Source organism: Bombus terrestris, chromosome 14 (assembly GCF_910591885.1).
Source record: "Bombus terrestris chromosome 14, iyBomTerr1.2, whole genome shotgun sequence".
NCBI lineage: Eukaryota > Metazoa > Arthropoda > Insecta > Hymenoptera > Apidae > Bombus > Bombus terrestris.
The window spans coordinates 990,664-1,003,563 of NC_063282.1; the positions used below are offsets into that span (position 1 = coordinate 990,664).

At 39.5% G+C, this 12,900-nt stretch overlaps 4 protein-coding genes across 10 annotated transcripts; 3 read left to right on the forward strand and 1 right to left on the reverse strand.

Annotated features, from left to right (window-relative positions):
- Nucleotides 1–98: 98 nt before the first annotated feature.
- Nucleotides 99–1,870, forward strand: LOC100649076 (protein bric-a-brac 2-like). Its single transcript, XM_003402960.4, has one exon. It carries the CDS (start codon nt 640–642, stop codon nt 1,783–1,785), a length of 1,146 nt encoding a protein of 381 aa, XP_003403008.1. The 5' UTR covers nt 99–639; the 3' UTR covers nt 1,786–1,870.
- Nucleotides 1,871–1,959: 89 nt separating this feature from the next.
- On the forward strand, nt 1,960–3,384 carry LOC100646522 (tetratricopeptide repeat protein 12). 3 transcript variants are annotated; one of them, XM_020867767.2, is made up of 5 exons: nt 1,960–2,301; nt 2,360–2,557; nt 2,616–2,746; nt 2,828–3,008; nt 3,091–3,384. In XM_020867767.2, the coding sequence occupies exons 1-5, from the start codon at nt 2,166–2,168 to the stop codon at nt 3,132–3,134; spliced, it is 690 nt and encodes a 229-aa protein (XP_020723426.1). In that variant the 5' UTR covers nt 1,960–2,165; the 3' UTR covers nt 3,135–3,384. The 3 variants fall into 3 exon arrangements, with proteins under 3 accessions (XP_020723426.1, XP_020723425.1, XP_003402535.2); XM_020867766.2 differs by having other exon boundaries at nt 1,964–2,301; nt 2,616–3,008; XM_003402487.4 differs by having other exon boundaries at nt 1,965–2,301; nt 2,360–2,554; nt 2,616–3,008.
- LOC100646396 (UPF0415 protein C7orf25 homolog) lies at nt 2,985–4,848 on the reverse strand. The gene is made up of 4 exons (XM_003402486.4): nt 4,683–4,848; nt 4,024–4,465; nt 3,378–3,931; nt 2,985–3,314 (listed from the first exon to the last, which is right to left on the reverse strand). The coding sequence occupies exons 1-4, from the start codon at nt 4,830–4,832 to the stop codon at nt 3,228–3,230; spliced, it is 1,233 nt and encodes a 410-aa protein (XP_003402534.1). The 5' UTR covers nt 4,833–4,848; the 3' UTR covers nt 2,985–3,227.
- Nucleotides 4,849–5,141: 293 nt separating this feature from the next.
- Nucleotides 5,142–8,733, forward strand: LOC100646278 (zinc finger protein 346). Of its 5 annotated transcripts, none has more exons than XM_003402485.4 (8): nt 5,142–5,274; nt 6,536–6,979; nt 7,162–7,235; nt 7,367–7,516; nt 7,614–7,708; nt 7,797–8,098; nt 8,266–8,334; nt 8,404–8,733. In XM_003402485.4, exons 1-8 carry the CDS (start codon nt 5,235–5,237, stop codon nt 8,556–8,558), a joined length of 1,329 nt encoding a protein of 442 aa, XP_003402533.1. In that variant the 5' UTR covers nt 5,142–5,234; the 3' UTR covers nt 8,559–8,733. The 5 variants fall into 5 exon arrangements, with proteins under 5 accessions (XP_003402533.1, XP_020723423.1, XP_012174224.1 ...); XM_020867764.2 differs by lacking the exon at nt 5,142–5,274 and adding an exon at nt 5,442–5,463; XM_012318834.3 differs by lacking the exon at nt 5,142–5,274 and adding an exon at nt 5,700–5,878.
- The last annotated feature ends 4,167 nt before the right edge of the window (nt 8,734–12,900 follow it).

Genomic DNA, 12,900 nt, shown 5'->3' on the forward strand with positions numbered 1-12,900 from the left:
CGTGTACCTCCGACTGGCGCGACAATCAAAACAAAATTTCATGCACAAGCTGTTTAAATCTATTATTTCTAACTAATCCAGCTAAAAAAGAATTATAAAACAGGTGTTACGAAAAATAGCGGTGTTCCTATTTGAATCTAATCTGAATTTTCATATTTATCGATCATATTGGAAAACAAAGTAATAATTGATTGCTATTTCGAATGTTATTCCGAATTTATGTAAAACGAATACTTTTAGATCGGATAATCAAGACGATGGCATATTTCTCTCCTTCTATGTAACTACGACATCTGACTAACGAAAATCGATTCCCATGCAGGTTATTTTTGAAACATGAAATCAATTTTCCTCGAAAGCATGGAATTCGTGCATTTTTAAACATACCTATATCGTACAAAAAGTACATTTCATATATAAGGGAAATCGATCGTTACAGTTCAATATTGTAACTCTGTTTCTAATCCACGTTTGGCACGTTAAAAAATATTTTGTCTATTGCATAGACAATAGACATAGACGCAACAAACATAGTTGCGATGACAGCGGCACGTGTCATGGCGAGTGTGTTGTTATAAACGAAAGTCGTGTGCTGTGAATCGTACGTAAAATCGAAAGCTGTCAATTACAATAATCAAGATGAGGGAAGAGACAGTATTAAGTTTAAAGTGGCATAGTTTTCCGTCGCATTTGGCAGTTTCCCTCGATACATGTTACGAGAAGCAACAGTTTGTAGATCTTTCTTTAGTATGTAAAGACGGAACGATTTTAAAATGTCACAAAATGGTATTGGCCAACTCGAGCTCGTTCTTTCGTCGCCTGCTTGTCGCCAACGATCATCCTCATCCTATGATTATTCTTCACGATATCGAAGCAGATGATCTCAAAACTATCATCAATTTCATGTACTGCGGTGAAATACAAGTGGTTCAAAGTGAGGTTAGAAGGCTGTTGAAATTGGCCGAAATTTTGGAAGTCACCGGACTACGGCATATTCAAACTTCCGTTTTGGTAGGAGAATCGAATAACGCGTTTCATGATACGTCCAGGAAAACGACCACGGTATCTCGCTTAAAAATCGAAGAAACGAAAGGACTACCTACCAAAACAGTACCTGATCATGATCCTAATAGTAATAAACCACAAAATAAAACGGTCAGTCAATCGACAAAGTTGCCTTCGTCTACTCATCTTCATAAAAGCAGAAATAAAATCCCGTTAGATGCTACCAAAAAAAGTGAAGAGGGTAATATTAATTTATTAAGTCAACGTTTAGATACAGGGCGCTCTGGAATCAGTATTGTAGACATTAACGACATGCCAAGTACTAGTAGAGGAATTTCCAACCCACCACCTCAAAAAAGAAAAGAGTCTTCTGAACCTGTTATTAGTTGGCCTCATGTTCTGTCTGCTATATCAAAAGATAAATCTTTGCCTTTGAAAAAATTATGTATTATGGATGAAGTTGAAATTACAGCTGGAAAACCACCTACAAGTAGTCAAGAGTTTCAGAGAAATGAACCTTTAGATAAAAGGAAACAAAGGACTAGTTCGGAGAGCAACAAATCTGTGAAGTATGCGGTTTATATCAAAGATGAAGTAGATATATTTGAAACGGAAGAAGATGCGGACATGGACCCCCTTGAAGTTGAAGAAATTGACAATGAAAATTCTGAGACACTTATGGGATCATCCCAAATGTTTCCTGTTACAAATGTGGAACAGACATATTATAACGTAGGGACGCTTTCTGAGTTTCCCCCAAGAAAGGGATCCAACGGTTAATAGATAAAACAAATGTTTTAAATTATTAATATATGTTGCTTTGAAGATAACACTTAGACTGAATAAAACTTTTTGTGATTATAAATATTTGTTTAAAAAAGAAGCTGCAAAATTTCAATATATATATATATATATATATATATATATATATAAATTAACCATAGTTCAATACTTCACTTACTTATTACTTTCTTACATGATCTTGTTCATTTTCTAATAAATCAATTGAATATAAATGTTTCATACTTATTTAACACTTGAACCACTCAGCACATAATTCATGCTAGTACGTTACATGTTTCTATGGAAACCTTCTGTATCTAGTTAATTTTGGTTAGCTCGATCTTGTCCAATTATTTTTATTGAAAAGTATTTAAAGTATGGATCAGATAGTACATCATAATAAGCTCGGTGAAAAGATAGCAAAAGGTGAACAAATTATGGACAACTTAATGGTAGATAAACATGTAACTGAGGAAGAATTTCAGAACTTTATGCATCGCGTTACCGAAGTCGGTAAGCATTATCTCCTTTTTCAATTACGAACATAATCTTCAATTTATTAAATTTTAAGAAAAAGTTGTGAAAAAGTTGGCGTCTACCGATCCTGAAGAACAGAAGCACGGACAAATATTGGCCGATGAAATTTTGGGAAAACGGTTGGAAAAAGATATATGCGAGGATACCGAGTTAGAAATAAGAATTAATCGTACAGTGATTAACAAACGTTCGGTCAATGAAAATTCAACACAGGAACAAATGTGTAGAGGTGGCAAGTAATGATCCCTGTGTTTTATATTTCCAGACTAATCGAAGGTTTCTTTATATAGAAGCGTTTATGAAAAGCGTGGAGAAAGATGCGAAAGAAAGAGCAGAGAACCGGAAAATTAGAAACGAACGAGCGGAAACGTTGAAAACAATCGGTAATGGAGCGTTTAAGGAGAAGAACTACGAAAAAGCGGTAACATACTATAGTAAAGCACTCGAGCAACGAAAAGATTCGACCGTGTTATGGAATAATAGGGCTCTATCGTATATTCAGCTTGGATTATTCGAAAGAGCTTTAGCCGACTGCGAATGGGCGCTAAAAGTTAATAATACAAACTTGAAAGCCCTCTTAAATAGCGCAAAGTGTTATAAACAACTTGGAGACGAAATCAAATATAAAGAATACATTCAGTTAGCAAAAGAAAGAAATCCACACTTCAACAAATTTATTGATGGTATACTTTATATTTTTTACATTGGAAACATTTCTATTTAAGATTAACCTTTTTACTTGTAACCTTTTTTTCTTTTTTACAGAATTTGAAGAAAGTATGGACATGCGCGTTAATTATCAAGCCTGATCTAGTAATAGCATTTGATAGTAAACAATAGAAATATTTCTTGTATAGCGTGAATATTTCTTTTGTAATAACCTAAAATGCATTTGACTGGTATCAAGATGGATCTATTTTTGTTGCATAACCTTCTTTAATCTCTGAGAGAGATCTAGGTTCATGCAGAAAGACTGTACATTCAATTCCCTGAAAAAAGTTATTACTGGAATTGTTTGAAACTATTATACTTTATAATACAAATACTTATACCTGCATACGTGCTGCTCTAACAAATCCCTCATTCGCCGATACTGTAATGCTTTTCATATCTTCCCCCGTTGCAAAAACTAATCTAGATCTATCTTTAATTTTACCACCCAAATTAAGTTTCTCCATTATTCTGCCGGTTGGTATATCCTTAACTATCTGAACTTTACTAAGTAGTTCTTTTGCCCTAAGGCTCTCTTTGGGTCCACCGATAACATCTATAATGTTCATAAAATTTTCATAAGCAGTTTGACAGACAATTAGTTTCTTTCCTTTAAACAAATCCTCTAAAATAGGTTTCACTGGACGTTCTCTCTCCATTTTTGCTTGTTGCGTGAGTAAAGGTTCCCGATAAATAAAATGATCGTATCCATTGGTCATGTTTGTCACGTACGCTAATAAAGTTGACACATCCAAGTTGAGAATATTTATTTCAGTTTTAAGGAAAGATGTATTTAACGTATCTAAATCTGAATCTATGTTCTTTTTATATTCATCCAATGGCTCCTCAGTAGATTCTAACGAATACATCCATGTGGAAAATCTGTCCTCGCTATCTACCTCCGGAAGAATAAACCATGAATATCATTTTTTAGTTAATGGCGTGAAATATATTCATGCATGTACCATATTAAGAAAACATTAATACCGTGTACATCTATATTTTTTACATCTTCACACTGCATTTTATCCCCTTCAACGATTATTCCCATGCGTTCCAAACGTGTAGCTAATGGAATTTCTATACCATAAGCAAAGTGGAATACAATATCAGGTGGCCTATATAAATGTGGATAGCATTTTGCACATTGCAAGTAACTCATTGCTTGGTCAAGCACAGATTTTTGCCCGTATTCTCCATTACCCATTGAAATCATAGTGAGAGCTCTAGCATTTCTAGCAATAACTTTTATCCATGACGCACCACCATTGCATACAATATCTACTTCTAAGCGTGACTTCTGATACTTAAAGGGTTTCATAACATTGGTAGGTTCATTAGCACAGAAAAGTCGTGCTACAATTGCATTCAAATGAATCAAATTTGTACTCTGTAGATGTTCTTTCTTTACATTGCCTGTAGATTGTACCTTTATTGAGAATAGCATATAATTATAATCCTGATTCTTTTAACTTAGCAAGTATGTAACCACCTTGCATATTTATAATCAACGAGATTAAAAGAAACAGATACAATGAAATATTTTACAGATTGCCCGATTATAGATGCATATGATCGCTACTTAACCTCGTGAGGGAAATATATGTATACGGTGGAACTCTTATTGTAATTTCAAGCAGACGTACCTTTTCTAAAAATTTAATTTCTTGTTGAATTTTTCGTATAAGTTTTTCAATCCCGTCAATCTTTCCCACATGTTTCAGCCTGTCTATCGTGGCTTTGCCACTCTCTATTTTTTCCTCGATGCATGTTAAAAGCTCAGCCTTTTCCTCCATCCTCCCGGATTAAGCGATTTTCGACAAATTGGCCATGAAAAATTCTATTTTCTGTGGTAATTCTAATAATTTTGGATAGTCCACGATCGACGAACGTAGTGTTAGCAGCCATCTTGCATCACAGTTCAATATCGCGTAATGTCGTCGGGTCGCTTGTCAAACTCGTCTATTAACCTCACAAACTTTTGTATTTCACCGAATAATTGACAGTCAAATATAATACATGAATCGTAATGATACCATGTTTCAGCGAATCGTGCGAAATGTAAAACTACAGACAGGAAACTAATTCGCGAGTGCAGAGCGAACGAAAACAAGGCTCCTTATCGCGCCGTAATTATCGCGCGCCGTCAAGTTTTCTCTGACAATAATAGAGAAATATCGCGGTATTTACGCTGCAAAATGTCTAGCGCGAAGATCATCGAAAATCCAGAAATACCGGGTGAGTTTCTATTTGTAGGAAAGAATTTCTCTCATTGATTCACGTTGTAGAAATATATGTCCTAGTGAATCTAGTGTGCCGAAAATATGCAAACACGTAAATGTCCCGGACACATCGATCGTTGAAAATACATAAAACGTTCGTCACGTTGTTATTGTTGTATTTATGACAAGATATTTTTTATGAATGGTAAAGTGTCGCTGCAAACGTAAACGTACGCCATCTAATGCAACAGCTTCTATTACAAATAACCGGATGTGACTTTTGATATGTCTATATCAGTCAATTATCAAAACAATTACTCAAAGCATGCACGTATTGCACTCTATATCTGGCACGTGAAATATGAAGATACGTTGGCTAGAGCAGAGTACTGGTGTGCTTAGTGTCAAACTTTCATTCGGTGTTTCACTGTCGAAATCAGCTGACGGCTTAAAGTATGAAATAACGGACACATAGGTGTATATATACCGACGCAACAGTGTGGTGATACATCTCTGTCGTTTTCGTAGGAAAATGCAAAATTTATGAATGAAATCGAAATTTATCGGCAGATCGTAATTAATTAAATGGCGATGCAGATGTAAATGGATTATGTTACATGGAATGTAGTATCCGTAACAATGTATATAAACACTCTGTTACCATTTAAGCGTATATAGCATGATACGATCGTTGATATTTTATGAACATTGTATCGATCGTTATTACCGCGTTATGCGTTTCATTCCTTACGCGCGATACTAATTTTTTCATCAAATTTAACCAATACGTTACTACCGGTTATCTCGATAGCGCAAAAGTTAATCGTGGGTGCCAAAGCAGATTATTCGATTGCGAGGTGTAGAGTGGATATTACAGCAGCGTGTAGTCGATAAGCGAAATACGGTTATTGCCGTTTGTAACAGCTCGGGAAATGTATCTTGCATGTTACAAATAAAAATGACCGATATTACGGGTTACGTTCGCCGACTTATTCGAAATTAGCAAAATTAGTCAGAGCATTGCGCGCAATTAAATCCGATCTTGGAGCAAATTACGTTGATACGTATCTCTTCGGATTTTATTATTTTATTTTTACGGTATATTTTATTCGCGCATTTTTATACATGGCTCGGAGGCGCTTAAACTGTCCGGTCATTTTATTAGCGAGATAAATCTAACGGTTAACGCAAATTGTTTGGCATGTGCGTTTTATGTACTATTTATCAAAATTGTTATGGTAATCGAATGAAATATTTTCCGTTCGTGCATAATACAGGATTAGAATGTTTTCTGCCGCCGCCTCCACCGCCTCCGCCGCCTCCGCCTCCAGTTACAACGTCGGAAAGCAACAACTTGGCAATTACGATGGAGCAACAACAACCTGTGACAACAGAATCGACGGCGACCGGTTTATCGACTAACGAAACAGCGGGAAATCTAACAACGATTCAAGCAGCAACCACATCGTTTCCAAGCCTCCCTGTGCCAACAGCGTATATCATGCATCCGGCGATGCAACCACAAACACCTGGACAGCCAACTACACCTTGGTGGGTACCAACGGATTCCGATACGTCGGACCTTTATGCACAGTGGTATGACACGACCTACAAAGCGGCAGCTGCGGCAGTCGTGTCGCCGGCGATACAAGTTTGCAACAAGACCAAGAACAAGTATCACAAACGCAAGAACGAGTTCATCGATCCCACGTTAGACGCAGGTAATTGTTTGCGACACGTGATAACAAATGAAACAAATAGGATATATTTGTTTCATGGAAAAAGTTCAACCGGCCTGTAGAATACCGCTTTACGCGCATCAAATTATCATTGGAGAAATCCGATTCCAGATTCTTACGGTATTTTAGCTAATTAAAGATTGATTTATGTTTCTATTTCGTAGAGAAAGTTGCAAGCGCCCAGAGGGAACTCACGGTACTAATGAAACCGCTGAAATGCGATCTGTGCAATGCAGTTGTAAGGCTCGATTACTTTATCCGATAAAAATACACGCGCGACTCTGTTGAATATCGTGTCGTTGTTTGACTAACACGTATTTAAGTAAATACGGCAGCGGATACAGGTTGCTTAAAAATGAACGGTTTCAGATGAACTCTACGTTACAAGCTAAGTTACATTACGATGGAAAGCCGCATCAGAAGAAGGTGTCTATGTTTTTGAATCAGAGTGTAAAGAAACAAAAGACCGAAGACGGCCAAATCAGTAGTACGACCACCGACTGGCAAAACTATTGTGATGTAAGCAGATGAAAAGTACATCGTCGTTGGTGGAATGGAATAACAGGTAAATCGCGATTGAACGCTGTTACACGAGCGAAACGTGTTTGATTTGCAGATTTGTAAGACGTGGTTCACGTCGCAAACGGATGCGACGCAACACTACGCTGGTAAAAAACATATTAAAGCAGCGAACGGCGGACGTCGTGCGAGGTACAGAGATGTATACTTGTCTCAAATTATTCTTAGAAAGATAGCTGTGTCAGCCGAGATCGTCATACCAGAGCGTTGAATTCTACAGGCCGTCGAAGAAGTCGCAAAATCAAAATCAGTACAGTCAAATAGATCCCAGCGGCCGATTCGGAATGGCTTTTCAGACGGAAGTGCAATCCACACCGGCACAACCGGTAGTACCTGACGATACCAATGCGGTACCTGTGCCAGCAACGGCCTCCATCTACACACCGCCTCCTTATCCAACGCCGTTGCGTTGCGATCTCTGCGGTGTTTCGGCAAATCGGCAGGATCAATTAGAAACGCACAAACGTGGTGCTAGACACTTGAGAATGCTCAGATTGAACGGATTGCCCGTTCCCGAGCCTGGTAACTATTTTATTTATACGCATCTATCCCGTTCGTAAGCGTTAAGACAACACGTTCTCTCAATTAACGTCTTAATTCTATTAATAAGCGTCTTGATCTTAAAACTTATGAGCGGGCCAATACGTTCGTTCGTATTACGACAATGTTTATCGTACGAATGTTTTTAGCTACCGAGAGCGAGATGACACCTGCTACTCCCGGACCTATAGATTATTCCATTTACCGAACACCATCAGGTAGGGATAGTTTCTCGAACGTTTGAACGATAACCAGCGAAATCCCTCGACAAACTGTTTCGTTTGCAGGTCAGTATTATTGTGCACCGTGCAATCTGTCGTTAAACTCCGAGAGTACGTTTGCTCAGCACGTGGAGAGCAAAAAACATAAAAATCAGTCGAACCCAAAGTCTCCGTCTAATGCCGTAGTGGTGTCGAAGAAAGCTAGATTCAAGAAGAAATAAGACCACGGGGGCATCGTACACGTGCACGGTCGGTGCACGCTACTTCCTTGTCTGTCCATTGTTTTCACTGAAACTTTTCTATCATTTTTCGATTATGCAGATGTATCGCGGTTGTATCGCAAGCAACGTGCAGCGATCTGTGCCTAATAATAAGAAATAAAACTCTTGTTCGATATAGGGTCTAGCGGCGAGACTTTCGAGGAAGTCAGTAACCTCTGAGTCTTCCAACGTCACCGCGAGACTAACGAAAATTACGAATTAACGATAAGCTAGATCCGATCGTCGCGCCACTGATGAGAAAGATAAGTCTGTTAGTCTGTTAATCGGTGTTTTAAATTAAATACCGATTAACTGTAAATTCGATTTTCAGTAAGCCGAACTCGTCTTATTTAGACGGTAGCTCGTTAACCGTCTCGGAGGTTGCGCGACTAATCGCCTACATTTATTCAATTACGAAACCATTAGCTCGAACGCTCCCCGCCGTTCAATTCGCGAAATCGCGCGCACTCGTACGAACGGGCGTTTGTCGCGTCCAAGTGAAATTTATGCGTCGTTCACTGGCGACCTTCCACAGAATTTATGACCGAGCGAACGAGCCATACCGAACCCTCCTCTATTAATTACCTCCTAAGACACGTATGACGGATCAACGTTTTCAGCCTGTTTTTACTGTCACTTCCCCGCGACAAATATATCTTTTGACAGCGGTGACCAAATAAAAATGTCGGTGTAAAGCATGAATCAACGACCAAGAAACCCTGGAGTTACATTCATGATACCCAAAAATGGCAACAAGACACGTAAAAGCTGCGTCTTTTGGAAAGAAGCACGAATTAGTCGTCGTCGTTAGTATCACTAAAAGGGAGGAGAATTCTTCATAAAAATTTCACAGACTATCGCTTACCTAGCTCGAACCTATCGAAAGAAGGCGAAAACTTTAGACAGCCTGGATCTCTAGACAACGTGCGTCGAAAATTCCTCAGAGATCGTCTGCCTTTTGTTTCCACAAGAAGAATCTCATTCCGCTGATTTTTTCTTTTTCTTTTTCTTTTTTTTTTTTTTTTTTTTTTTTTTTTTTTTTTTTTTTTTTTTTTTTTTTTTTTTTTTTTTTTTTTTTTTTTTTAACAAACTCACGATAATTCGATCATCTAACTATTTCCCCCCGACCCTTCTTCTTGCCTTTCCGTCACGCAGCTTCGGCTGCTGTTATTCCAGCGACGTGTAGAGATTAGGATCGTCCACGCACGGACTTGTAGATCGTTGGTTTATACCTGCGCATCGGATTTTTATGACCGCTGGTTCCACGTTTACCGTGTCTCTTTCGTTTTTTGTTCCTCGCTGCGTTCTCCCACTCTACGACATCACCGAAATCCCTTTTCCATCTTCTCGTCTGTCGTACACGTACCTACACCCGCTGCTATTTCTTTCTACTCTCGTGTTTACGATGGGAGAACCGAGATGTTGATTTTATGCAGCCTGGTAGCGTATAAGTGGTAGTGGAGATGCGGAGAATTTCCAGCGGAGACGAAGAACGGAAGTGAATTCGCAAGACAATCATAAAGGTAATACTGGAACACAATAAGAACGAGGGACGGAAATCGATTTGTCACGCGATCAGGTGTAATGCGCGTAAAAACTTATTAATCAGCGAGCGTTCGCGTAGAAATTCGATAAATTCCTGCCGATGACTGGAGAGAATTTCTGAGAACGTGAAAGCGGTGTGAGTCGTCTTCCTCTGAAATTGCCGGCACTGACGCGTCAGGATCGTGCAATAAACGAGAGCAAACGATCCAACCTCGTACAAGCTCGGCCAAAGATAAAAAAAGAAAGAATTTCATAACTATATCGAACGGGTTGTCTTCGATTCGAATATGATTCACCCTACGCGATAAATTCCCCTATGACGAAAATATATCCAACACGCCGAGGCTCGTACACAAGGCCTATACGGAATAAGGCTGATGACCGCTGATTATGCAGAAATCCTCTTCCGTAATCGCGTGGATCCACGTTATTAACAGGAGATATCGAGCGAAAGATCGTCTCGGATAATGAACATCGATGAACACAGATGTAAATGCTTTAAACCGACGAACGAGTCGAGAATTTATGGCCTGGAGGCATTCGCCTTAAAAAAGACATCGACGTTTCAAACATTCGATATTGCATGCGCGTCGATTAGAATTTCTAATACCTGGCGCAACATAGATCACGCGGGCCTAAAACCTACGATGATTTGAAAACGATTCTCTGTTAATCCTTACGGTCGAACCGAAACGCAATTCCAACGGACGATTCCAACAAGTCCGTGGCTGGAGGCAGCGGTCACGGATTTTCTTTACACGCGAACCTTCATTTCTAATTCCGCAAACGAACGGCTAACTTTGTTAACACGAGAAACGGTACCGGTGCCAAGCAAGAGCAGCCGCTCCTTTGTCTCGCTGAATCCATTGTTCCATCTGAGAGTAATGAATTGGTAAAAAACAGCTCGGAGAGGCAGCAGGCGAACCGAGAATGCGAGGATTTCTTTTCTGTCCCGTTCGCCAGCCCTCGAACAAATTCGTACAATTATTTCTCGATTAGGCGAGATCGTTGCCCACTGCCAGTGGAACAAGGCCAGATTGCCGGCCTGTATTACACACGAGTAGGAGAAAAAGGACGCGTGTGCTTCGCAACGCGAGCCGCCTAATCGCGGAAATTTCGCAGGACGGCACACCCGCTTTAATAAGACGTTTTTGCGAATCAGCCTGTGGAAAGAGTTACCTCAGTGACGGGACGAAGACGGAGGAACGCGAGACGGGACGAAAAGAAAGGAAAGGGAATAAAAAGTGTGTTCCCGGGCGCATCTCGGTGGGGCTGACCTTGCAAGTCTTCACGGGCCACCAATGTAGACCGACAAGAAAATAGAAAATCGTGCTCCTAAATGCGGGCGGTGTGATGTCATGCGGAAATAGCCGCCCGTCTATGCTCTCTGCTCTCTGCCGCCGCGACAGAGAAAGGCGAACGGGGAATCTTGATCGGTCGACCGATTACCTCCTCGTCACTGAGCTTCCAACGAGCCGATAGACAGTTTCGCCTTTGCAATCCGCCAACGAAAGTTCGTTTGCGAACAATCCCAATCATTTTCCACTCGATTTTGCCCTACGCTTTTAACCCTCTTATCTTTCCATCAGTCACCAATAATTCCTATCGTTCATGGCCGCGCCATTCGTATTATGAATATTCTTCAAATATTCTTAGAATTTTGAAAAGTATACGATTGGTTCAAGAACTAAATAAAAAAAAAAAACAATTCTGTTAACGCGATTAATCGATCACATAATAAGCATTAAACGCGTTTAATAGTCGTAAAACGCGTAAAAAATAGTCTTCGCATCTGGTAGAAAATTAATATACACCATACGAGCAGTGCTTCGAACGATTCCATTAAACATCGAGGCTTTCTCGCACCATTGATAATTAACCACGTATATACTTTTCTGGCTTCTACGTATATTTTCAGCTTTGTGTCAAACTGTATCAATATCATCGCGATACTCGCAACTCGTTACGATGCTAAAGAAGTTTCAAAATGTTTTGTGTGACACGTAGTCATAAAAAAATACTTTTGCCAGTCACTTGATACGATAGAAACAACTACCTACATACGTATATATGTATAAGCGGAGGAAATATTGCGAAAAAAATGATCGCACTTACCACTAAAAATCGTACGTTCAGATTCGCGTTGAACGAACTCTCGCAGTGGTCGCCCAATTCTGGGAAAATCTGTGAGATAACGATTGTTCTGGCAATAGTTTCTCCTCTCGGGTACAACGCTGCGTTCCCGCGTAATATTTCGTCGTATTGAATAACGCGTCGATTATCAGCGACCGTGAAAACACTATTACACGCTCTATATCTCGCGATTAAACGCTTCGCACGAAGGAACGATCTTTCAAAAACGATTTCACATACTTCATAAGTAGATCTCAAAACGAAATCACGAACCAGTCCGTTCGAGTCTTTCGCGGTCTTCGATGTTTCAATAAAAGTAATTCGATATAAATTAAAGGAACTCTATATGAAACTATATCGCACACTAACGGTATGTATAACATGTATGTATAACAGTCTGTCGTTTCACTAATTTTATTTCGGTAACGAAGATAATTGACAGCGACGAACCGATCGGTGACGAACGCGATCGCGACGATCAAAATTGCAATAAATTACCCATAATTCATTTCGAATCGATCACGTGGTTTCAAATTGCAAGAAATTACCCAGTTTGCATCGCATCGGATCACGTGACGAAAAAAAGATACGTTCGTAGTTGAATTTCGGAAGATTGGCGGATTCG

What these genes read in the sequence shown, in the direction of transcription:
- LOC100646522 (XM_020867766.2), top strand. Translation starts at nt 2,166, where the DNA reads ATGGATCAGATAGTACATCATAATAAGCTCGGTGAAAAGATAGCAAAA. An exon ending in GCATCGCGTTACCGAAGTCG is followed by an intron (nt 2,302 to 2,359) that starts GTAAGCATTATC and finishes TTAAATTTTAAG; the next exon opens with AAAAAGTTGTGAAAAAGTTG. An exon ending in GGAACAAATGTGTAGAGGTG is followed by an intron (nt 2,558 to 2,615) that starts GCAAGTAATGAT and finishes TTCTTTATATAG; the next exon opens with AAGCGTTTATGAAAAGCGTG.
- LOC100646396 (XM_003402486.4), bottom strand. Translation starts at nt 4,832, where the DNA reads ATGGAGGAAAAGGCTGAGCTTTTAACATGCATCGAGGAAAAAATAGAG. An exon ending in AAATTAAATTTTTAGAAAAG is followed by an intron (nt 4,466 to 4,682) that starts GTACGTCTGCTT and finishes TTCTCAATAAAG; the next exon opens with GTACAATCTACAGGCAATGT. An exon ending in AAAAAATATAGATGTACACG is followed by an intron (nt 3,932 to 4,023) that starts GTATTAATGTTT and finishes TTCCGGAGGTAG; the next exon opens with ATAGCGAGGACAGATTTTCC.
- LOC100646278 (XM_003402485.4), top strand. Translation starts at nt 5,235, where the DNA reads ATGTCTAGCGCGAAGATCATCGAAAATCCAGAAATACCGG. An exon ending in CGAAAATCCAGAAATACCGG is followed by an intron (nt 5,275 to 6,535) that starts GTGAGTTTCTAT and finishes TGCATAATACAG; the next exon opens with GATTAGAATGTTTTCTGCCG. An exon ending in CGATCCCACGTTAGACGCAG is followed by an intron (nt 6,980 to 7,161) that starts GTAATTGTTTGC and finishes TCTATTTCGTAG; the next exon opens with AGAAAGTTGCAAGCGCCCAG.
- LOC100649076 (XM_003402960.4), top strand. Translation starts at nt 640, where the DNA reads ATGAGGGAAGAGACAGTATTAAGTTTAAAGTGGCATAGTTTTCCGTCG.